Raw genomic sequence first — 21,672 nt, 5'->3', positions numbered from 1 at the left:
AAATTAAAGATTTCTCCAGTAAATTTTTCCTAAGTCTTTGCCTCCTGCCTGTTTAGTTCCCATTAAAAGCTTGGAGATGAAAAAGAATACAAAGTAACAAGCAAGCATTCGCAGAAAAACTCAGTTTTCTGAGAACTTAACTTCTATTTAGTTTCTAATTGCATGTTGCTTACTTGGGGCTATGTTCCAGGCACCTTCAATATATTCCTCTACTCCTTACAACATTAAGGGGTAGGTATGGTTGTCAGTATTGCTGTTTTACAAAGGAGGATGGATACTGAAGCACAGAGAGGTCCACTGATTTACTGAAGACCACCCGGCTAGTGAATGGGGTTCAAACCCAGTAGTGTGGCTTCAGGGTCTGTGCTCTTAACTACCGTGCCACACTGTGTCTCAGTCATACTTCATTCAGCAGCTTGTCGTCTTCCAGGGTTGTGATTTTAACATGACTGGGAAAGATAGTTCCAAGTCTGTAGGATAGAGTAAGTTAGATTCTCTCTTTTTTTTTTTTTGAGACAGTCCAGCTCTGTCACCCAGGCTGGAGTGCAGTGGCACGATCTCTGTTGGTTCACTGCAACCTTCACCTTCCAGGCTCAAGCGATCCTTCCACCTCTCCCTCTTGAGTAGCTGGGACTACAGGTGCATGCCACCATGCCCAGCTAATTTTTTAAATTTTTTTATAGCAATGAGGTCTCACTGTATTGTCCAGGCTGGTCTCAAACTCCTAGGCTCAAGCAGTCCACCTGCCTTGGCCTCCCAAAGTCCTGGGATCATAGGCATGAGCCATCACACACAGTCGGAATAAGTTAGGGTCTTCTCTCTTGATACTTTAAAGAGTATCACTGTGTTTTCTGTATGAGCCTTACCTGAATATATCTGATAACCACTCCTCTATAACACATAGAGGCCTTTGCAAAAGGCCTCTAGGGAAACAGTTCCTGTAGTAACTTGAGAGGACCTTGGCAGTTACTGATTCATCTGTTCACCTTTAAAATGAGGAAACTGAAGGGAAGTCACTCTGCTAAGATCACCTAGCCTCTCCTGACTCTGACCAATGCCCTCTTAAAATAGTAGGGATCTACGCTGGGCACGGTGGCTCACGCCTGTAATCCCAGCACTTTGGGAGGCTGAGGCGGGCAGATCACTTGAGGTCAGGAGTTCAAGACCAGCCTGGCCAACATGGTGAAACCCATCTCTACTAAAAATAGAAAAATTAGCTGGGCGTGGTGGCGCATGCCTGTAGTCCCAGCTACTCGGAAGGCTGAGGCAGGAGACTTGCTTGAAACCAGGAAGCGGAAGTTGCAGTGAGCCAAGGTCATGCCACTGCATTCCAGCCTGGGTGACAGAGCAAGACTCTGTAAATAAGTAAAGAAAGGATCTAGGAGTGAATGGGGGCTTCCTAAGAATCAGATGCTGGGCTTCTCTTATGTTCCCATTCAGTCTGCACAGTAACCCTAGCTGTCTGCTGCAGAGCAGTCTAAGGCCTAGTGAGGAGGTGACTGGCCCAAAGTCATAAAGCCAGCAAGTCTGACACATATCAAGTGTCCCATAAATATCACTTAGCTGCTGTTGATGTTAGCAGTAATGACATTGGGTAAAATGAAAATCTGCCTGTAGATAATATGTTCATCTGCATCAGTAGCATCAGTTGTGATACCCAGTCTGCTTTAGAAAGTTGAACCTTAGAAAAATTTAGATGGTTCTTCTTTTAAAAAACGGGGAATTCTTCAAAAAGAATCCCTCTTGGGCTTCAGCAGTGTCCCTCATGGAGTCTCAGCAGAAGAACCAAGTAAGCAGGGCCATTTGCAACTTGAAGAGCGGTCCCCATAATTTGCTGTCATACATCTGCCTGGGCACTTTCTGGGGGTCTGGTTGGTGGCAGGAGAAGGGCATAAGCAGGGAGGGATGGGTCATGTTACTGTATTGGCTGTGTCCGAATATTTTTACTTCATGTTAAAGTTGATGAGACACAACTATTGCAGAGTCCATTTTTCCGAGTCTCTGCGCTCACCTGGCTCCTGGGGGTGTGGAGGGAGTTTTGCAGCTTTCAGAGTCTGTGTTTTGGGCTCAAGGCCCAGCCGAATGGCCATGCTACAAGTCTGTTCAGAGCAGGTTCGAGGGGCCGAAACGTGTTTCCTCACAAGCTGTGACTCAATCCTGTCTCCGGTGGCTGTGTCAGCCTCCATTGTGTTCCCTCCTCCAGGGGCTTCTGAGGAGAATGGCCTGCCTCACACGTCAGCCAGAACCCAGCTGCCCCAGTCAATGAAGATTATGCATGAGATCATGTACAAACTGGAAGTGCTCTATGTCCTCTGCGTGCTGCTGATGGGGCGTCAGCGAAACCAGGTGGGCCCCTCTCCAGCGTCTCAGGACACGGGGAGCAGGTGCTGCCCGGGTGCTCATGGTATGCCAGGTGCTCCACTGGGCCTTCTGTTAGAATGGCTCTCGCTTTAGCCTGGCAAAGCATAGGGGTATTTCTCCTTCTGTTCTACCCATAAGGAAACCAGGCTGATTCCAGAACCGGGAGTCTTTCCACTGTGCCTTGCTGTATGGAGCGTTTCTAGGCAGTTCTGGTTGGTGCTGAGGGCAGAAGCAGGCAGTTGCCTCTGTGAGGTGAAGACTAAAGAGTTGAAAACTGGCAAGCCTGGCCCTGTGGACGTGCTAGAGGAGTTGCCAACCTGATGTGGGCTCAGGGCAGTGGGACAGAGCCCAGAGCTGTGTCTGCTTAGGAAAACTGGGCAAGTACAGGGAGCTCCAGATGTGCAAGGTTCCCTGAGCCTTGAAGTAGTTCCAAGACGGAGGAGGAGGGGCCCATAACCTACAGTGGAGGAAAAAGGGCTTGGAACAGTGCGGCCCTCCTCAAGACTATTGAGAAGTAGCCTTTTCCTTCAGACCGCGCAGTTCTAGGGAGGAAACCAAGCATGGGGGCAGGAGAGGCTGGAGGCTCAGCAGTCCTTCCACATCTTTCTGAGTCAGACACTGGACTGTCACAAGTCTGGGCAACAGAGGTGCAGTTACCCCCATTTTACAAGTGAGGATGAAAACGTCCAGAAGAGAATGAAAGAGTGTACCAGGTGGGAGGGGGCAGTGCCCTGGGGAGGAGTGTGCATAGTCGCTGGAACAGTGAGGCAGCGGGGGACAGCCTGGAGCAAACAGCCAGGAGAGGAGGGCTGAGGGCTCACAGGGACCAGGTCACGTCAAGCTGTCACAGGCCATTTTAAAGACTTTGGTTTTTACTCTGAGTGAAGTGAGAAGTCGTTCCTCTGACTGCTTTTGGAAAGACTGGAAACAGCAAGGAAGGGAATAGGGCGACCATTAGGGGCCCTCATAATAGGGCCAAGAGATGATAGCAGCTAGGACCAGCACATTGATGGTGGGACTGGTGGGAGGTGGTTGCATTCTGGATATGTTTTGAAAGATAGGATTTGCTGATGGTTTGGATGTGAACTTAAGAGTGAGGAGAGGAGTTAAGGGTGACTCCCAAGGTTTTTCGCCCAAGCAAGTAGGAGAATGGATTTGCCAGGTATTGAGGTGGTTAAGACTAGCAGGTAAGGTGTGGAGGAGCAGGCTTAGGGAGGAAGATGGGGAGTTGCGTTTTGTACAAGGTAGATTTGAGGTGTGTGTTAGAATTGACACTTGGATTGATTACCTACAGCTGGTGTTGGGGAGATGGCAAGGCTGGAGGTATCACTTTGGGAGTCCTCAGCATATGGTTGTATTTAAAACCAGGACACTGGATGAGATCCCACAGTGATAGCCACAGCATTGGTGTCCCTTCCTTCAATACGGAACATGTTTTTAATAAAAAATAATAGTTTTAGGGACAGCTTTTATGCATTGAGTGCTATTACTTTTTTGAGGCACTTTCACAGTTAACTTATATTTGAAATAATTGTAGGGACAGCTTCTGTGCGTTGAGTGCTATTACTTTTTCGAGGCACTTTCACAGTTGTTTGAATTTTCAGGTATTTAGTAAGTTACACAACAGGTGGTGACTCTGTGTCCCCACACTCGATTCTTGAGAAAGCCAGGGCATAAACTGGGCTGTGTGCTCGGGGGACAGGCCTGGATAGAGCTAGGATTTAAACTCTGCTGCCCTGCCTCCTCTTTCTGCCCTCTCACAGCAGTTCTCTGTTCCCTGAGCCTTCTTGTTGCCAAGTTGCTATGAGGTGTTGCGGTCTTGAGTTAAACTGTATGATTACAGTGCTGGTTCCTTGGGAAGGGACCACTAATGACCTTGAAATCCTGGCCCCCCAAAACCACTGTTTCACTAGCATGTTCTCATTTCCACAGTCAGCATTTCCTGGGTTTCTGCTGTGTGCCGGGCACCGTGAGGATCTGGATTCCCAGATCCTGCCTACACTGGGTAGCAAGGGGAAGGGTTTCCTTGGCCAGGCCTCACAGAAGGCTTCCTCCTTAAAGAGGCCTCCTCGTTAATGAGCAGTTGGGCCAAGTTCTCAGACCAATCTTGGCCAAACTGAAATCTCAGGACTGGAAAGGCTCCCCATGTGCTGTCAAGTTTCATCCCTCTGGTGCTAATGAAAACCATCCATATAGCAGTCATTTCTTTTAGTGCCCCCTGAGTAGCTTCTACAGTACCTCACTGAGCCTTTTCAACAGCCCCATCGTCCCCCATCGCCTTTTCTATCAAGGGACTTGGGCTCAAAGAATGTTGCCCAGGGTCACAGAGCTATCTTGTGAACCCAGGGCTGTCTGACTGCAAAGATAAATGCTTGAGCCTGTACCCGCTGCCTCCTCTGGTAGAGTGGCGCTTCATCTCGCCCACCTGCCTACCATCCTGCTATACAGCAGGCTACAGGGCTGGACCTGAGAGTAGGAATAATGCATTCTACAAGTAAAATTTGTTTTACAAATTTTACACGTGAAGAAGCTGCTATTTTCTTTCTTTCTTTTTTTTTTTTTTTTTTCTGTTTTTGAGACAGTCTTGCTCTGCCACCCAGGCTGGAGTGGTGCAGTGACATGATCTCGGCTCACTGCAACCTCTGCCTCCCCAGCTCAAGCGATCCTCTTGCCTCAGCCCTCCAAGTAGCTGGGGTTATAGGCACACACCACCACACCCAGCTAATTTTTGTATTTTTAGTAGAGACAGGGTTTCATCATGTTGGCCAGGCTGGTCTGAAACTCCTGGCCTCAAGTGATCCGCCCGCCTTGGCCTCCCAAAGTGCTGGGATTAACAGGCGTGAGCCACCATGCCCGGCCGAGAAGCTGGTATTGTTAAGAGAAAAGGGAAATGATGTAGTAGAAACCTCAAACCTAAGCACTGGCCTGAACTTAGGAGACCCAGGGTCAGGTCCAAGTCTGCCTTAGAAGGCCCCTCTCTTCCCAGCTGTGTGACTCACCCCTAATCTCTTAAGCTTGGGTTTCTAGTCTGTGCAGTGAGGCAATTGCACTGGATGAATTTTTTTGGGCCATTGTTGGAACGTTTTATAGCTGTGTGACCTGGGCCTGGCTTAGGGCCCTTTGGAGTGAGACAGGAAGGCACATGGCTTGGTGAACACCATAGATGTCAGCCGTACCTCCCCACCCCCAGTTAAGCAGGGCAAGGTAGATCCAGGCTGGGTTTTAGTAAAGGCCTGAGTGGCAGAACAGGTGTCATTTTACATCAGCCTCAGTCTAACAGATTCTGGGCTGCTTATGAGTCTTAACACTGGCCAGAGGCTGTGATTTCTAGTAGGAAGAGAATAGTCACCTCTATTACTTTCAGTGGCAAAAATCGCAATTACTTTTACACAACCTAATATGTTGAAGGAAGAGGTCCATGGAAATGGAGGCTGCCAGGGATGTCTTTGTCAGCTTCTGGTCTCCCCAGATAAATGCATACCTGTAGTGGGCTAGAAAGGGGCAGACTTAAGATCTGAACACCTGAGTTAGGTGCCGTTGCAATCACTGACCTTGCCCAGGCTGGCCTTGCTGAACTTCTCCCCCTTGTAAAATAGCAATAAGCGAGCACTGGTGCTGTGTGCAGAGCTTTACATCTGCTTTCTGACTCAATCCTTCCAACAGCCCCGAGAAGGGCTAGTAATAGCCTTCTGTTATATAAACAAATTTTAACAGGGAAATCATTCCTGCAGTTCTGTTTTAAAAGATATAAATTAGTATAAGTGAAGCCTCTCTCCCCTCTGATCCTTGACATTCTGTTCTGATGGTTCCATGAAGCAGCTAATTTTACCAGTTATCAGTGTATCCTTCTAGAGACATTTTTATGCTTACAAAGGCGAATTGTATTCTTCTTTTTTTACACAATCAGTAATACAGCATGAGCACACTTGCTTTCCCAGTATTATCTCTCGGCAGTTGTTCAGTTCACGACATATAAAATACCTTGATTCTTTTTTACTGGTGCCTTGTATCCCATTGAGTGGCATACCATAATTTATTTTGGGGTATTACAAATAATGCTATAGTGAGTAGTGTTGTAAATATATATCATTTAGTGTTTATATGGATCTGTCTGAGTGTAAATTCCTAAAGTGGAATTGCTGGTTTAAAGGGATTATGGATTTGCAATTTTAGAGCTACTGCCAAACACTCTTCCCTGTGCAGGTCATACCAGTGTGCCCTCCCACCAACAGCGTGTGAATGTACCCAATGCCCAAGTCACCAACACGGTCTTATAAAGCTTTGTCATCTTTCCCAGTCTGAAAAAGTGAAAAATCAGAGACATTTGTAGGACTCCTTATAGAGGAATTTCTTTGCCTGTGGCATGAATTGCCAATGTATGTTCTCTGTTTGTCATATTTGGCTTGTGACTTTGCTTGAGTTTTGCCATACAGAATTTTAAAAGGTTTAGGTGGTTGATGTCAACAAGCTTGTTTTTGAGCTTCTAGGTTTAGTATAATCCTTCAGAAAGGCTTTTCCAACTCTTAGATCATTTTTTTTTCTTTGCAGAGATTTTTCTAGATCTTAGAGTTTTTTAATAATTGTATCTTACTTTCAGCTGAAATTTATCCTAGTGCAAAGCATGAGGAACATTTTGATGTTAATACGAGGAGACAAATCTTAAGGAATTTGTTTAAGGTTACAAAGTTTGCACATGGTAAAGCTAAGAGTCAAACCCAGGACTCTTGCATCCCAAAGGACTCTTGAATCATATGCAGGACTCTCTGAATCCCAAACTCATGCTTCTGTGATAGGAACTACCAGACATTATGCCTTGTAGGATTATTGTGAGCATTAATGAGCAAAGTTAGAAAGTGGGTTTGTGTGTGGTGGGCATAGGGGATACACGGATGTTTTCTTCAGACCCTGGCCCTCCTTACTGACAGTACTGATACTTGTCCTGAATATCATTATCGTGTGTACTGAGCACGAGGTTTTGCTAGATTTTTCAAGCACATTTGTCTTAATACTTTTTCCTTCCTATCCCATTCAGGTTCACAGAATGATTGCAGAGTTCAAGCTGATCCCTGGACTTAATAATTTGTTTGACAAACTGATTTGGAGGAAGCATTCAGCATCTGCCCTTGTCCTCCATGGTCACAACCAGAACTGTGACTGTAGCCCGGTAAGCAGGAGACCCCCGGGGACAGATGGGGCCTCACTGGCTTGGAGTAGTTGTTTCAAGACCTGCTGCTGACCCTTTGACCTTTTTTCCTTTGGGAGTAGAGCAGAAACTAAAATCATATTTTATAGTCCCCTAATTGGAAGCTACCTTGGAGTAGGATCTGAGTGAACCCCACTCCCCACCCCAACCTATGCAGAAATCCCTTTTAAGATCTTCCTAGGCTGGGCACAGTGACTCAGGCCTGTAATCCCAGCACTTTGGGAGGCCGAGCGGGCAGATCACTTGAGGTCAAGAGTTACAGACCAGCCTGGCCAACATGGTGAAACCTGTCTCACTAGTGTGAGAGACACTTGCGTCTCTCACTAAAAATATAAAAATTGGCCAGGTATGGTGTTGGGTGCCTGTAATCCCAACTCTTCGGGAGGCTGAGGCACCAGAATTGCTTGAACCCAGGAGGCAGAGGTTGCAGTGAGCTGAGATCACGCCACTGGACTCCAGCCTGCGTAACAAAGTGAGACTGTGTCTCAAAGAAAAAAAAAAAAAAAAAAAAAAAGTTCCTGCCTGAGGCCCTCTAGCCACTTCCCCTTGTAATCTCTGTGATGGGGATCTCATTTCACTCCAGGCAGGGAGGGGGCTGCCCACTGCATGAGCTAGCAGCCTGCTTTTCCTTATTTGCTGTTTTATCCTATTGTAATTTTCATCCACCTATAGAACCGTGCTCCCGGGGCGTGGTGGCTCACACCCGTAATCCCAGCACTTTGAGAGGCCAAGGCAGGCAGATCACTTGAGGTCAGTGGGGCTAGTTTCCCCCTTGGGTACCTGTGTAGCCTCAGCCCTGGAGGCATTTCTACAGGGCACTTTTGCTTTTGTCTGCCAGCTGTCCCAGGGCCAGTTTTCTTATTTAATGTCTTGGCCCTACTGCCCCAGTCGTATGAGCCCAGGGTTTCTGCTGCTCTTGGGAGGGCCCCCTTCACCCACCAGCAGCACCGTGGCAGAGCCAGGCTCCCTGGGCTGGTGGGTCGGGCCTTTCTAACCCTTCTTTCACCACATGTACATGCTCCCCAGGCTTTACCGGGACCTGAGACCCTGTCTGGTCCCTGCAGGGCATTAAAACCCAAGCCTTAGTGTGACTAGGTCTTGTCTCCACCTCTCCACACTGCCCACAGCTGCTGAGTATCAGTTCCTTGGCTCACTATTCCAAACTCCTAGGTCCTTTCTTCATTTCTAACTCCTATGGACTTCCCCCGCTCCTCCCCACACGTGTTGTTTTGTTTGTTGGTTGGTTGGTTTTTTGGGACAGAGTCTCCATCACCCAGGCTGGAGTGCAGTCAGTGGTGCGATCTCGGCTCACTGCAACTTCCGCCTCCCAGGTTCAAGTGATTCTCCTGCCTCGGCCTCCTGAGTAGCCAGAATTACAGGCGCAGCAACCATGCCTGGCTAATTTTTGTATTTTTAGTAGAGACAGCGTTTGCCATGTTGCCCAGGCTGGTCTCAAGCTCCTGACCTCAAGCGATCTGCCCGCCTCGGCCTCCCAAAGTGCTGTGATTACAGGTGTAACCACCACGCCCCGCCTTATTTTTTATTGAGTGTGATGGCATGTTTTTAGCAGGAAGGGGGCCACATTAGCTTAATCTGCTGTTGATCAGATGTGGAAGTGAACAGATGGTTTTCTAACTAAAGAAAAGTCCTCATGGTACATGAGGACAGAGGCTTAGAGGAGCAGGCTCCCACCAGAGTGTCTGCTTGTGTTATTTTGGAACCTTGTGGCTGTGGTCCTAACATTGAGGCTGTGCATGTGTTTCAGGACATCACCTTGAAGATACAGTTTTTGAGGCTTCTTCAGAGCTTCAGTGACCACCACGAGTAAGTACAAGTGTGTCCCTGCGAGGAGAGTTGTTGGGCTGTCTTCGGAAGGCCTCGATCTCCTTGTCTGGTACCTGACCTCAGCTCGAGAGGAGGCCCTGGAGCTGGTGGAAGCCCACTGTCCCCTCAGTGTTAGCAGGTGTGACACTGCAGTCGGACCTCCCGTCTTTCCAGACTTCCTTATGGCAGGCACTGCCCCGAGCTTGCTTCTAACCCTCATAGCCACCCCAGGAACTGAGTGTGGAAGTTGTTGGCCCCTTACTACCTTTGGAATCAATGGATTTCTCAACCTACTGCCCCTCTAAAGCAAGAGTGGACAGCGTGGCTATTCCCAGGGGCCGGCAGGAACTTCAGACAGGCAAAGCCGACTGCTTACTGAGCAGCTGGAGGATTCTTCCCTCCACAAGGAGGTGTGCTCCCATTTTTCTTGAAAGACATTCTGCGCTCATTTATTTTTTAACCTTCGATGGAGAATGTACAAGGAAAATTACTCTCTGCTGTAAGGAAAACAGTGCAGGAAGGGGGTGACTAGCAGCTGACCCTTGACCTTGGCATTGGGGAGGTGATGTGGGGACCTTAGTGAACAAGAATTTCAGTGAGCTCAGCTCCAGCCAGGTGCGTGTGCACAGGAAACTGGGCCCACTGTTGCATAACTTCTGATTTTTTCTGCCAAGCAAAGGCAGAAATTAAGATTTATGTGAAAGGTCCTGATTTTAAATGTTGGTTTAAATTTTTTAAAAACCTTGCATTTGAGCTAACAGAACATGCCTGGAGACAGCTGTGGCCCCAGGGCACCTCCATCATATGCACCCGTCCTCTGTGAGAGGTTTTCCGGCTGAAAGCCATAGAAGGGCTCCAGGAAGCATGTTAACCTTCTGAAAAATGGCACCACATATGTTATGGAACTGTGCTGTTTTCCCTGAGGAAGTGAGTCTCCGGCTTTCATCAGACTCTTCAGTCTGAGCACTCTGTGGGATATCAGGATGAATGCAAACAGCCATGGCCCCTGCTCTCATGAAGGGCAGAGTCTGAAAACAGAGACAGTTGTTCATCCAAGGATTCCACCGTTGAGCATTAGTGATAAGTGGAGATGGTATTCAGGAGGAGAGGAACGGGGTCTGTGAGAGGACATTTGACAGGGTCCAGGACTGGCCAGAGGACACTCAGGAACTCTCCCCTGCAGAAGTGGCTTGCCAGCCAAGACCTGAAGGGTCAGCTTGTAGTGAATTGAGTGAACAGGCATGTGAGAGGGTGAGTGTTCTAGCCAGAAGCCCCTGAACGAGGGAAGACCATTGTGGCCAGCTGATGGGAGTGATGTGGGCTTGGCTCTGGGCTGGGCTGCACAGGACGTTGTGGGTTACAGTCACAGGGCGTTGTGGGTCACAGTCACAGGCCTGGATTTTATATACAGATGGTCCACTTAGAATTTTTCAACTTCTCAATGGTACAGAAGTACAATTTTGAATTTTGATCTTTTCCTGGGCTCATGATAAACAGTTCAATACTCTTGCAATGCTGGGCGCTGAGCTGCAGCTGCAGCTCAGAATGTATTTCAAGAAAAATGGTGACCAGCTACACGATCACCAAGGTAGACAACCAGTACTCTGTGCTGTGCCTGCCATGTTGCCAGTGATTATGGCCAACTGTAGGCTGAAGTCAGTGTTCTGAGCACATTCCAGGTAGGCTAGGCTAAGCTAGGAGGTTCAGTGGGTTAGATATATTAAATGTGTTTTCTTTCTTTTTTTTTTTTTCAAGACGGAATCTTGCTCTGTTGCCCAGGCTGGAGTGCAGTGGCGTGATCTTGGCTCACTGCAACCTCCACCTTCTGGGTTCAAGCAATTCTACCTCAGCCTCCTGAGTAGCTAGGATTATAGGCGTGTGCCACCACGCCCAGCTAATTTTTTATATTTTTAGTAGAGATGGGGTTTCGCCACGTTGGCCAGGCTGGTCTCGAACTCCTGACCTCGTGATCCACCCGCCTCGACCTTCCAAAGTGCTGGGATTACAGACGTGAACCACCGCGCCCGGCCTCAATATGTTTTAAACTTAACGGCATTTTCAAATACGATGGGTTTATCAGGACATAACCTCCTCCTAAGTCAGAAAATGTCTGTTCTAAATGCAGTGGGAAGCTGTGGAAGTGTTTTTACCGGGAGTGACAGGATCAGAGTCCTGATTCTGAAGATCACTTTTGGCACCGTGTGATGACTCAGTTCCTGCGTGATACCTTTTAGGGAGCTGGTGTCCTGGGAACACAGGACCCAGCAGTGACAGGCCTGGATGGCAAGTCGGGGGAACTGTCACAGTTAACCAGGCCTCTGTGTGATGTGTGACCGTGGTGCTTGGTGGGACTGCTGCAGCAGGGCCAGGCTTGAGTGTGATTGGACATGTTGAGGTGTTGGTGCCTTTGAGAAAACAAGTGGAAATGGAGGCAAAGAGAAAGGCCCAGAGCTGCTGAGGGCAGGGGCCTTGTCGGTGAATGTGGCAGGCAGGGGTTGGGGATGGGGGTGGGGCCAGGGAGAGATTCCACTGCCTGAGAGCCCAGAGTTCCCTCCTGCAGGTGCTGGCTGGAGTGAGAGGTGCTGGAGGAAAGTGCCTGGTGGCTTCTCAGATTCTGTCCGCAGGAAGTGGGCAGGAGATTCCTTGCACTAGCCCGGTGCTGACCCAGCAGCCCCGGTTCCTGTCCTTTACCTCCTCCAACCCATTTTGTTTCAGGAACAAGTACTTGTTACTCAACAACCAGGAGCTGAATGAACTCAGTGCCATCTCTCTCAAGGCCAACATCCCTGAGGTGGAAGCTGTCCTCAACACCGACAGGTGAGTGCAGGGGTGCAGCTTTTCCCTCAGCCCATCCCGGCTGCCCACGTTCCCCGGGGGCTCACCGGTGAGCACATCCAGGTATGCACGCGTGTCCTCTCTCACATGCAACTACAGTGTCCTGAGGGCTCCTGTGTGCCAGGCACTGTATTCATGTCACCTGCATTTTCTCATTGGAGCCTCACAGCAGCCCTAGGAGGGAAGCCCCATCAGTACCTGCACTTTACAGATGAGGTGAGCCTCAGAGAGGTCACCTGCCAGAAGTCATGTGTGCTCCGCACTGCCCCCCCCCGCCTTGTCTCGTGCATTCAGCCCCTTTGCTTATGTGCTCCTTTCTTGCCTGGTGGCATCTGCAGCCAAGCAGGACAGACAGAAGTCTCTTACCTGCTGCCAAGTGTTAGGTTGCATTACCTGGGTTAGGTTTGCCTCACCTGGAGCCAGGCAGTGGGGGGCTAGTCTCACAGGCGTCAGAATACAGTGGACTTTATCCAACAAGAGCCATGATTTCCCAACCTTTTTTGTTTGTTTGTTTTGTTTTGTTTTTTAGACACAAGGTCTTGCTCTTTCTCTCAGGCTGCAGAGCAGTGGTGTTATAGCTCACTGCAGCCACAAACTTCTGAGCTCAAGTGATTCTCCTGCCTCAGCCGCCGGAGTAGCTGGGACTACAGGTGTGCGCCACCATTCCCAGCTAGTGTTTTTACTTTTTTTTTTATAGAGATGGGGTCTCATCATGTTGCCCAGGCTGGTCTCGAACTTCTGGCCTCAAGTGAGCCTCCCAAAGTCCAGGGATTACAGGTGTGAACCACCACTCCTGACCTCCCAATCTTTTTTTTCTAAGGTAGCAGAACTCTTCATTCAAATAAAATTGTACCCAGTCCTGCCCTGATGTCTGCAGTGGATCACAGTAGAGCTGCTCTGTTTGAAGGGCCCAGACCCCTGCGTGCCTGGCCGTCTTCCTTCCCCCATGACGGGGCCAGAGTCATTTCCTCATCTCCTGCCTTTGCTTCATAGACTGGGAAGCTGAGGCTTGGAGTTGTGGACACTTGCCCAAGGCCAGCTGGAAGTGAACCTCAGGCAAGGAGTACGCTGGGCCTCACCCTATTGGCAGAGTCTTTCCCCATCTGGCAGACTGGCATGGCCTGTTTCAACACACTTTTGGTATAAACAGCTCTCCTCTGGCAGTTCTAAGCCATGTCTGATTCTGGATATGTTTCTGGCCTGGGAAGGAAAGCTGGCCTGAGATGTGGTGGGAATGCACTTGGCGGTTTAATTCTGTGGCTGCAGGGGTCTCCGGGGCTCTGGAACCAGTTGGAGCAGGAAGGCATCCTGCAGACTTGGAAATGTCCCCATGGTTTTTCACTGCCTAAGCCAGCAGAATGACCCATCCCCAGGGCCCCTGTCAGACTCTCAGATCTGTCACCAATCTCTCTCTTCTATTTCAGGAGTTTGGTGTGTGATGGGAAGAGGGGCTTATTAACTCGTCTGCTGCAGGTCATGAAGAAGGAGCCAGCAGAGTCGTCTTTCAGGTGAGTCTGGGGAAAAGTACCTGCCGATTCTGCGGGACTGCAGAGCCAGGTGTTTCTCAGGAGGTTAGGAATACCTCCTTTAGTCACCAGCGTACATGCCTGAAGCACAATTACTGTTGGGGAGAGGTGGTTTGACTGCCATCTTGTGTAGTTTTGACTCAACAGGTATGTGGGAGCTTCTTCTGCAGCCCACAGTGACCGAGCATTCACCAAGCACCTGTTCTGTGCTGGTGCCTTATGGGTGGGAGAGAACTAGGATACGGGCCCTGCCATGAATTCCCTAGAGCTGTGCTGTTTCAATGCAGTGTGGGAAGGAATGGAGCCAGGGTTGGCCCAGGAGCTATAGGAGCAAAGGAAAGCCTCTTCCGCTGCTAGGGCTGGGGGCTGGGTGAATACAGGGAGACCTTCTCTGAGTTCCTTAGATACATCTGAGATGAGTCTTGAAGTCAGTGGACAGGTAGAGTTCCATCAGGGCCGGGCGTGAGCTGTCAGGAGGCTTCATGCCCACATGGGCCTTTGTCACTTCAGTGCCTTGTCCACACTCCCTGTCGTGGATACCCACTGTGCCCTCTGGGTCCCTTGGTCAGCATCAACCACTACTTCCCTAGGCCAGCGCATCGTCTGTGAGCCCAGTGGCCTGTCTGCATGTGTTCGACCACTTCCCACACACATTTCTGGCCCCTCAATTGCACGTCCTCCCATTCTTGTGAAAGGGCAAAGCCTAGAGTATGTTTCACGGGGGCTTGCAGGAGCCAGCCCTTCGATCCCAGATGTCACCCTCTCTGTGACACAGCCCCTTCCAGACAGACCCAGATAGAAGACTTCTCCACTGAGCTGGCTCTCTGTGAGGATGGGGGCACTGCTGTGTCCCCAGGCCCAGGATGAAGCCTGATGCTTGGTAGATGTTCAGTAAATGTTGAGTACATGAAAAGGCAACAAACATCTCCCAACCCGTTGGAGAACTGAACATGGGCCGGAAGAGGGCAGCCTTAGCCACCTGAGCCAATATTTGGGTCGCAGGTTTTGGCAAGCTCGGGCTGTGGAGAGTTTCCTCCGAGGGACCACCTCCTATGCAGACCAGATGTTCCTGCTGAAGCGAGGCCTCTTGGAGGTATGATCTGGAGCAGCCAGTATCTTGGGTTCCGTCTCCCCCAAGCCCACGCGTTGCTGTGTCCTGTCCTGAGCCCCAAACAGTTCATCAGGAGCAGACCAGATCTCGTGACTTCCAAATGCCTGTGCAGGTTGCCTTAGATTTTGCCCTGGGTTTCCAACTGTGGGTTCCCCATGGGTGCTTACAGGGTGACAGGTTTAGAGGGTGGCCAGGCCATGCAGGAGGGTGACAGTTTGGTTACCCAGCAAGGCATTTTGACCCTGAAGATATTTTGTACTAAAAGTTAATTTTCCTTTATTGAATAATGGTCTTCAGAAAAAGTAAAACTTAGAGCAGAATGGCCAAAGTTATAATTGGTCTTTCAGATTTTTTCATATGGACAAGAAACTGACCCACGAATTATAAAATCCATGTGGAAAAGAATTGATCCAAATCGATGTAACTTCAAGAAAATGTAGAAAACTTTATAAAGGAGTAAATTGGCTTTATTCTCTTGATGAAAACTCAGTATTTTGGTGTAAACTCTATTTAAACAATTTCGTTCATAAACACAAAGACAAACCATGGGGTCAAAATGTGTCCTTTGCTTTTAAATTCTGTCCTTCATTTACTTGAATGACCTCAGTGCTTAGGCAGTGGCCCGTGTTTTAGACCTGGTGATGACAGCTCCCCTCACCTAGGAGCTGAGCACCCTGGCCATCTTGGTGACCACAGAGCAGGTCACAGGCTTCAGCTGTACGCCCTGGGCAGGGGAGAGATTGTGCTACATTCCCAGTCTGCTCCACCTCCTGGTGAGGTCTGTCAGGCCTGGTCCTGTCCTTGGAGCCACCAGCATCCTCAGACGAGAATCTAGACAATGTTGCCAGTTCCATCCCCAGGATGCTTGCTCAAAGCCAATGCATGGTCTGAGATCCATGCCAGGCCCTGGTGGGGGCAGCCACGTTGACACCTTCACCCTGTCCCTCCTCACCCAGCACATCCTTTACTGCATTGTGGACAGCGAGTGTAAGTCAAGGGATGTGCTCCAGAGTTACTTTGACCTCCTGGGGGAGCTGATGAAGTTCAACGTTGATGCATTCAAGAGATTCAATAAATATATCAACACCGATGCAAAGGTAAAGTTAACCCAGGGCTCTGTGGAGTGTGCTGGGTTGTCCAGAAGTTCGCCTGGAGTCCTGGTCTGCCAGGCTTTAGGCACAGGTTTTACGTTAGAGATGACGGGGGAGTCTGGGCAGTCTTTGGCAAACATTCATTGGAACCTGCTCTGTCTGGCTTTGTGCTAGACCCTGGGAATGCAGGGATGAAAACCGGGGCTGCTTGTGGGTAGGGAGTGAGGGTGGGAATGGGTGGCTTGTGTGCCTGCCGTGACGCAGCATGGTGGGTGCCACGGTGGGAGCCGCTGTAGGGAGGGACTGGGCCTGGTGTGTTAGGCTCACCGAGTGTGTGTGACAGAAACCCAGCTCAGGCTAGCTGAAGTAAAATTAAAGGCAAAAATTAAAGGAATCCAGCACCCTTGAGTGTAAAACCACTGGACAGAGTGTCGGATCTGTGCTGAATTCCGGGGGGTGCCTCTTAGTACCTGGGTGGTGAGGGGAGGTCCCTCAGCTTATCTGAGCCTCTGTCTTCCTATCTGAAGCAGTAGGGCTGGTAGAGGTCACTGATGCTCCTTGTAGTGACTGTCCCCCCGGGCCATGGCCATACCTGGCCAGCAGCCCACTGCCTGCTGTGAGCTTGGTTTCTGTATAGTTCCAGGTGTTCCTCAAGCAGATCAACAGCTCCCTGGTGGACTCCAACATGCTGGTGCGCTGTGTCACTCTGTCCCTGGACCGATTTGAAAACCAGGTGGATATGAAAGGTACACGAAAGGCAGGCTGTCAAGGCAAGTCATGCAGGGTGAGAATGCTGGCATCAGACACCCTGTCTCCAGCAGGGAGACAAGAATGACTGAGGGAGCTGCACCAGATGCCCACGTGGCCAGCCTCAAGGTGGCAGCTTCCAGGGCAATTGGCTTTGCTGCCTTATTCAACACTTTAACAAGGTGAAAATCCATTGTTGCTAGCAAGATGCAAAAAAAAACAGAAAAAGACCTTCCTCTTCTGGGCTGGTATTGCCTGGCACGATGAGTTGGCCCCCTCGTCCTCAGTGTGCTGTGCGTGGCATCGCAGGTGCCCTGTGGTGCAGCAGGCATCTGAACCCTCCTGGACTTGCTAACGCACTTCCATGTGTATGCACACGCGTTTCCTTTTTTTTCCTTGGAGAGGGCCTGTGGCATCCAGCAGATTCTCCTGAGGGTTTGTGACCCCCCCACACCCCCAAAAAGTCAGGCACTTGTTCCTTGTCAACGGTCACTGTCATTGATAGCAAGAAGTATCCCGGTTGTTGGTAATTTAGCCGTTTGCTTCCTTTTTCTGCCCCAGAGGGTCTGTTTCAGGGGAACAGCCACACAGATTTTGGTACCTTCGGTTATTGCCCTGCCTCCCAGTTGTGCGGGAAGCAGTTGCTCCGACACTAGTGGACGGAGCAGAACCTGTGCCTTGTGGTCTCAGCACTGGGCCGGACTCACCTGAGAGCTGTTGTGGAAAACCAGTTGCGCTAGGACCTCTGCAGAAGGAGTGGAACTTTTGCGTTGCTTTTCTTAATGCAGCATCATGGATCCATCTTCCTGTGGAGGGAACTCTTCTGTGTGTGATATGGAGGGCAGGGGTCTGGAGCCAGTCTGGGGAGGGCTGAGGGAGAGCTGCCCTGAGCTTGGTTCTGGAGGATGAGGTGGGGTGCTCCTGGGCACTCTGAGAACATGGCTTTGCCTGGTAGCAGGACAGCTGGAGGTCCCTCTTTCTGCCACAGTCAGCTTTCGTTGAAGCTGTTTTGATGATGAGCTCCCAGCTTCAGAGTCAGGACCCAAGCGGGGCTCCACTAAAGGCCTGGGCGACCCAGCCACTGGGCCTAAGCCTGACCTGCTGCACCCCTGCCTCCCTCCACAGTTGCCGAGGTCCTGTCTGAATGCCGCCTGCTCGCCTACATATCCCAGGTGCCCACGCAGATGTCCTTCCTCTTCCGCCTCATCAACATCATCCACGTGCAGACGCTGACCCAGGTGAGAGGCCCCGGCAGACACACAGCAGGGAAGGTCGATTGGAAACCACTTCCTTTGTCCTGGTGCCCAGCAGGTTTCTGTCCCCCACTCCAGAAGTGCGTCTCTGGAGACCCAGCTCTTCTGAGGACTGTGCTCAGGAGGAATCAGTGTGTACGGACAGGGCCTAAGGAAGGAGGGCTCGCAAGTGCCCTCAGGTCACAGGCTGACTTGCAGGCCAGCGCTCTCCCCGCCTCCCCCATGTCCACGTCCCTCACACCTTCTGCCCTGCTGGGCTTTGGAATCGGACCTGAGGCTGCCCAGCTCCCTCACTGAATAGTCATGCAGCCTTCCCTTCTCTGAGCCTCATGCCCCTCTTTTCTGGAGTGAGGGTGATCTTAGCACCTCTCAGAGGTGGTCTTTGGTTCCGTTCTGAGGTGAAGCGCCAGGTGGGAGTGCATGGTGAGTGGGGCAGAACTCTTTCCCCACCGAGGCGCGCAGGCTAGTGCTGAATGGCACTTCTGAAGCGGGATAACCGCCCCAACACACGCACCCAGCCCTGCCTGGGACGGACCTTCCAGAAGGAGTGATGCTTGAGCCGAGGTCTGGACAGGGACAGGTGTTGTTGCCTCAGGTGGGGTGGGAGGTGGGCGTGGGGAAGAGGAAGGTGCTCAGGCAGGAAACTGGGGCTGCTGGGGGCCCCCTTCCCCTAGTCCTATCTCACCTCTGTGCAGGGAGAGCTCCGTGGGTGGCCCGAGGCCTGGGGCCACTCTCCTCCCTGCCTGATGGCTACCCAGGTTCACCAGGGGCCACTGGGGCTCCCACCAGCCCCTGACCCGGTAGGCCTGTGGCCTTGCAGGAGAACGTCAGCTGCCTCAACACCAGCCTGGTGATCCTGATGCTGGCCCGACGGAAAGAGCGGCTGCCCCTGTACCTGCGGCTGCTGCAGCGGATGGAGCACAGCAAGAAGTACCCCGGCTTCCTGCTCAACAACTTCCACAACCTGCTGCGCTTCTGGCAGCAGCACTACCTGCACAAGGACAAGGACAGCACCTGCCTAGAGAACGTGAGTGCCCCACCCCTCAAGGGGGTGATGGGTGGGCTGCGGACCCAGGGCCTCTCAGAGGGGTGTCCCGGTGCTGGGCTTGACCTGGGTCCTCCAGGCGCCCCCCAGCCCCTCCCTCTTTGCCCAGAGCTCCTGCATCAGCTTCTCATACTGGAAGGAGACAGTGTCCATCCTGTTGGACCCGGACCGGCAGTCACCCTCTGCTCTCGTTAGCTACATTGAGGAGCCCTACATGGACATAGACAGGGACTTCACTGAGGAGTGACCTTGGGCCAGGCTTCGGGAGGCTGCTGGGCCAGTGTGGGTGAGCGTGGGTACGATGCCACACGCCCTGCCCTGTTCCCGTTCCTCCCTGCTGCTCTCTGCCTGCCCCAGGTCTTTGGGTACAGGCTTGGTGAGAGGGAAGTCCTAGAAGCCCTTGGTCCCTCTGGGTCTGAGGGCCCTAGGTCATGGAGAGCCTCAGTCCCCATAATGAGGACAGGGTACCATGCCCACCTTTCCTTCAGAACCCTGGGGCCCAGGGCCACCCAGAGGTAAGAGGACATTTAACATTAGCTCTGTGTGAGCTCCTGCTGGTTTCTTGGCTGTCAGTCCCAGAGTGGGGAGGAAGATATGGGTGACCCCCCCCATCTGTGAGCCAAGCCTCCCTTGTCCCTGGCCTTTGGACCCAGGCAAAGGCTTCTGAGCCCTGGGCAGGGGTGGTGGGTACCAGAGAATGCTGCCTTCCCCCAAGCCTGCCCCTCTGCCTCATTTTCCTGTAGCTCCTCTGGTTCTGTTTGCTCATTGGCCACTGTGTTCATCCAAGGGGGTTCTCCCAGAAGTGAGGGGCCTTTCCCTCCATCCCTTGGGGCATGGGGCAGCTATGCCTGCCCTGCCTCTGCCTGGGGCAGCCGCTCCTGCCTGAGCCTGGACACGGGGCCCTTCCTTGTGTTGCCAATTTATTAACAGCAAATAAACCAATTAAATGGAGACTATTAAATAAATTTATTTTAAAAATGACTGCTGTGGACCTGGCTTTTGTCCCTAGGACTGTGTTTTTCCTCCTGAACCCCAAAGAATGAGAAGGAAACTGGCTGTGGTGTTTATTCAGGGCCCGGGGAAGGCTGAAGGCAGCAGGGGGGGGATGCAGAGATGGCAGGATCGGGGCAGGTGGCCTCAGCCAGATGTGCAACAGCAGACATTCCTCTTCAGAGCCCAGGGGGTCAGGCCGTCACTCCTTGTGCTGAGGAGAAAGGGATAGCTGAGTGAGCAGTACTACCTGTCAGCCCCCACAGTCCCCCTGCACAGAGCAATGCCCCCCGCCACTCCTCACCTTGGGGCCCAGGGCGTCCCGGGTCCGTGCCCGCAGCTTGTTGGCCTGGGTTTCGGCCATGTCTGCCCGCTCCTCCGCATCGTCCAGCTCGTGCTGGGCCTTGCGATACTTGGCCAGGTTGGTGTTGGCCTGCTGCTCCTGGGGGCACACACAGGGCCTTGGTTCCTCTTGGGTGACTGAGATGCTTATTCTGGTCCCTGCCCCAGTCCCAGAAGGGAGCTAGCTCCTCCTGGTTCTCAACTTTGTTCCTATTGCCACTGTCCATCCTCACCAATACCACAGCGGGAATAAGGAAGGTGGGACACACCAACTTCATGTGCCTTTTTGTTTTTGTGCCTGCCCCACCCCTCAGAGGCAGCCCCAGCCTTGGCCAGGGGAAAGCACGTGGGGTCTGTTCCACGAGAAAGAGCTAGGTCTGATCTCCCCAGAGATGTTAGAAGCTTCTCTCTTCCCTCTGGGTCACTGACCTTGGAGGGTGGAGCTGCTGCTGCTGCCTCACCTGGCCACAGACCCTGGGGCAGAGCTGGGGTGCCCGGTCCAGGTGTCCAGGCCCCAGCGCACTCACCGCCTCCTCAAACTGGCGCTTGTAGCTCTTGACCTTGCTCTGCAGCTTGTCCACCAGGTCCTGCATGCGAGCCAGGTTCTTCCTGTCCTCCTCGGCCTGGGCGGGCAAGGGGGACTCAGGGCTTGCTTGGGCTGGGCCAGCTCCAAGGCCACTCCCCAGGGAGACCCTGTCGCCCACCTGGTATGCGAGCTCTTTGACACGGCGCTCATGCTTGCGCACGCCCTTAAGGGCCTCGGCGTGCTTCTTCTGCTCTGCATCAAGCTCAGCCTCCAGCTCCCGTACCTGCAGGCAGGGGGACGGCCTGATGCCAAGCCCACCCCTGGGTCACCCACCCTGCCTGCGCCAAGGACTAGAGGGGCTGCACACACCTTGGCCTCCAGCTTCTGCACCTGCTTCTTCCCGCCACGGAGGGCGGCCTGTTCTGCCTCCTCAAGGCGGGCCTGGAGCTCGCGCACCGTCTGCTCCAGCGTCTTCTTCATCCGCTCCAGGTGTGCACTTGTGTCCTGCTCCTTCTTCAGCTCCTCGGCCATCATGGCCGCCTGTTGGGGAGGAGGGGCTGGTCAGGTGCCCAGCCTCAGGGAAGTCCCTCTGCAATTCTGTCCCAGGCTCCCCACAGCCCTTGCCCAGCCTCACATCAGTGATGGCCTTTTTGGCCTTCTCCTCAGCCTCCCGCCTCTCCTGTGCAGCCTCCTCCACCTCCCCGCTCAGCTGGGCCAAGTCCGCCTCCAGCTTCTTCTTCTGGTTTAGGAGGCCTGTGTTCTGAGGGGAAGCGGAGTCTCAGAGCCAGCCAGCCAGCAGGCCTGCACCTGCTCTGTCC

At 51.9% G+C, this 21,672-nt stretch overlaps 2 protein-coding genes across 8 annotated transcripts in view; one reads left to right on the top strand and one right to left on the bottom strand.

Moving 5' to 3' along the window:
* The window catches only part of TRPC4AP (transient receptor potential cation channel subfamily C member 4 associated protein), an 88,721-nt gene extending 68,744 nt beyond the window's left edge, over positions 1-19,977 (top strand). Inside the window, exons 9-19 of one of the 5 annotated variants that reach the window (XM_031004822.3) lie at positions 2,204-2,346; positions 7,394-7,525; positions 9,330-9,388; positions 12,104-12,205; positions 13,648-13,731; positions 14,752-14,842; positions 15,817-15,957; positions 16,589-16,697; positions 17,824-17,936; positions 18,772-18,978; positions 19,106-19,977. In XM_031004822.3, the coding sequence (XP_030860682.1) occupies positions 2,204-2,346; positions 7,394-7,525; positions 9,330-9,388; positions 12,104-12,205; positions 13,648-13,731; positions 14,752-14,842; positions 15,817-15,957; positions 16,589-16,697; positions 17,824-17,936; positions 18,772-18,978; positions 19,106-19,243 (1,319 nt within the window). In that variant the 3' untranslated portion in view covers positions 19,244-19,977. Of the gene's footprint in view, positions 1-2,179; positions 2,347-7,393; positions 7,526-9,329; positions 9,389-12,103; positions 12,206-13,647; positions 13,732-14,751; positions 14,843-15,816; positions 15,958-16,588; positions 16,722-17,823; positions 17,937-18,771 lie in introns of all 5 variants that reach the window. The other 4 variants (XM_031004820.3, XM_031004821.3, XM_031004819.3 and 1 more) reach the window with 4 other exon arrangements.
* The window catches only part of MYH7B (myosin heavy chain 7B), a 46,248-nt gene continuing 44,523 nt past the window's right edge, over positions 19,948-21,672 (bottom strand). For all 3 annotated transcript variants that reach the window (XM_031004816.3, XM_031004817.3, XM_055373372.2), the window contains 6 exons: positions 21,489-21,614; positions 21,224-21,394; positions 21,033-21,137; positions 20,856-20,951; positions 20,291-20,428; positions 19,948-20,200 (listed from right to left, as the gene is read on the bottom strand). In XM_031004816.3, coding sequence (XP_030860676.1) covers positions 20,189-20,200; positions 20,291-20,428; positions 20,856-20,951; positions 21,033-21,137; positions 21,224-21,394; positions 21,489-21,614 — 648 coding nt within the window. In that variant the 3' untranslated portion in view covers positions 19,948-20,188. The remainder of the gene's footprint in view (positions 20,201-20,290; positions 20,429-20,855; positions 20,952-21,032; positions 21,138-21,223; positions 21,395-21,488; positions 21,615-21,672) is intronic.

Source organism: Gorilla gorilla, chromosome 21 (assembly GCF_029281585.2).
Source record: "Gorilla gorilla gorilla isolate KB3781 chromosome 21, NHGRI_mGorGor1-v2.1_pri, whole genome shotgun sequence".
NCBI lineage: Eukaryota > Metazoa > Chordata > Mammalia > Primates > Hominidae > Gorilla > Gorilla gorilla.
Note: the sequence above shows the minus strand (reverse complement) of the source record. Positions and strands in the feature narration are given on the sequence as shown.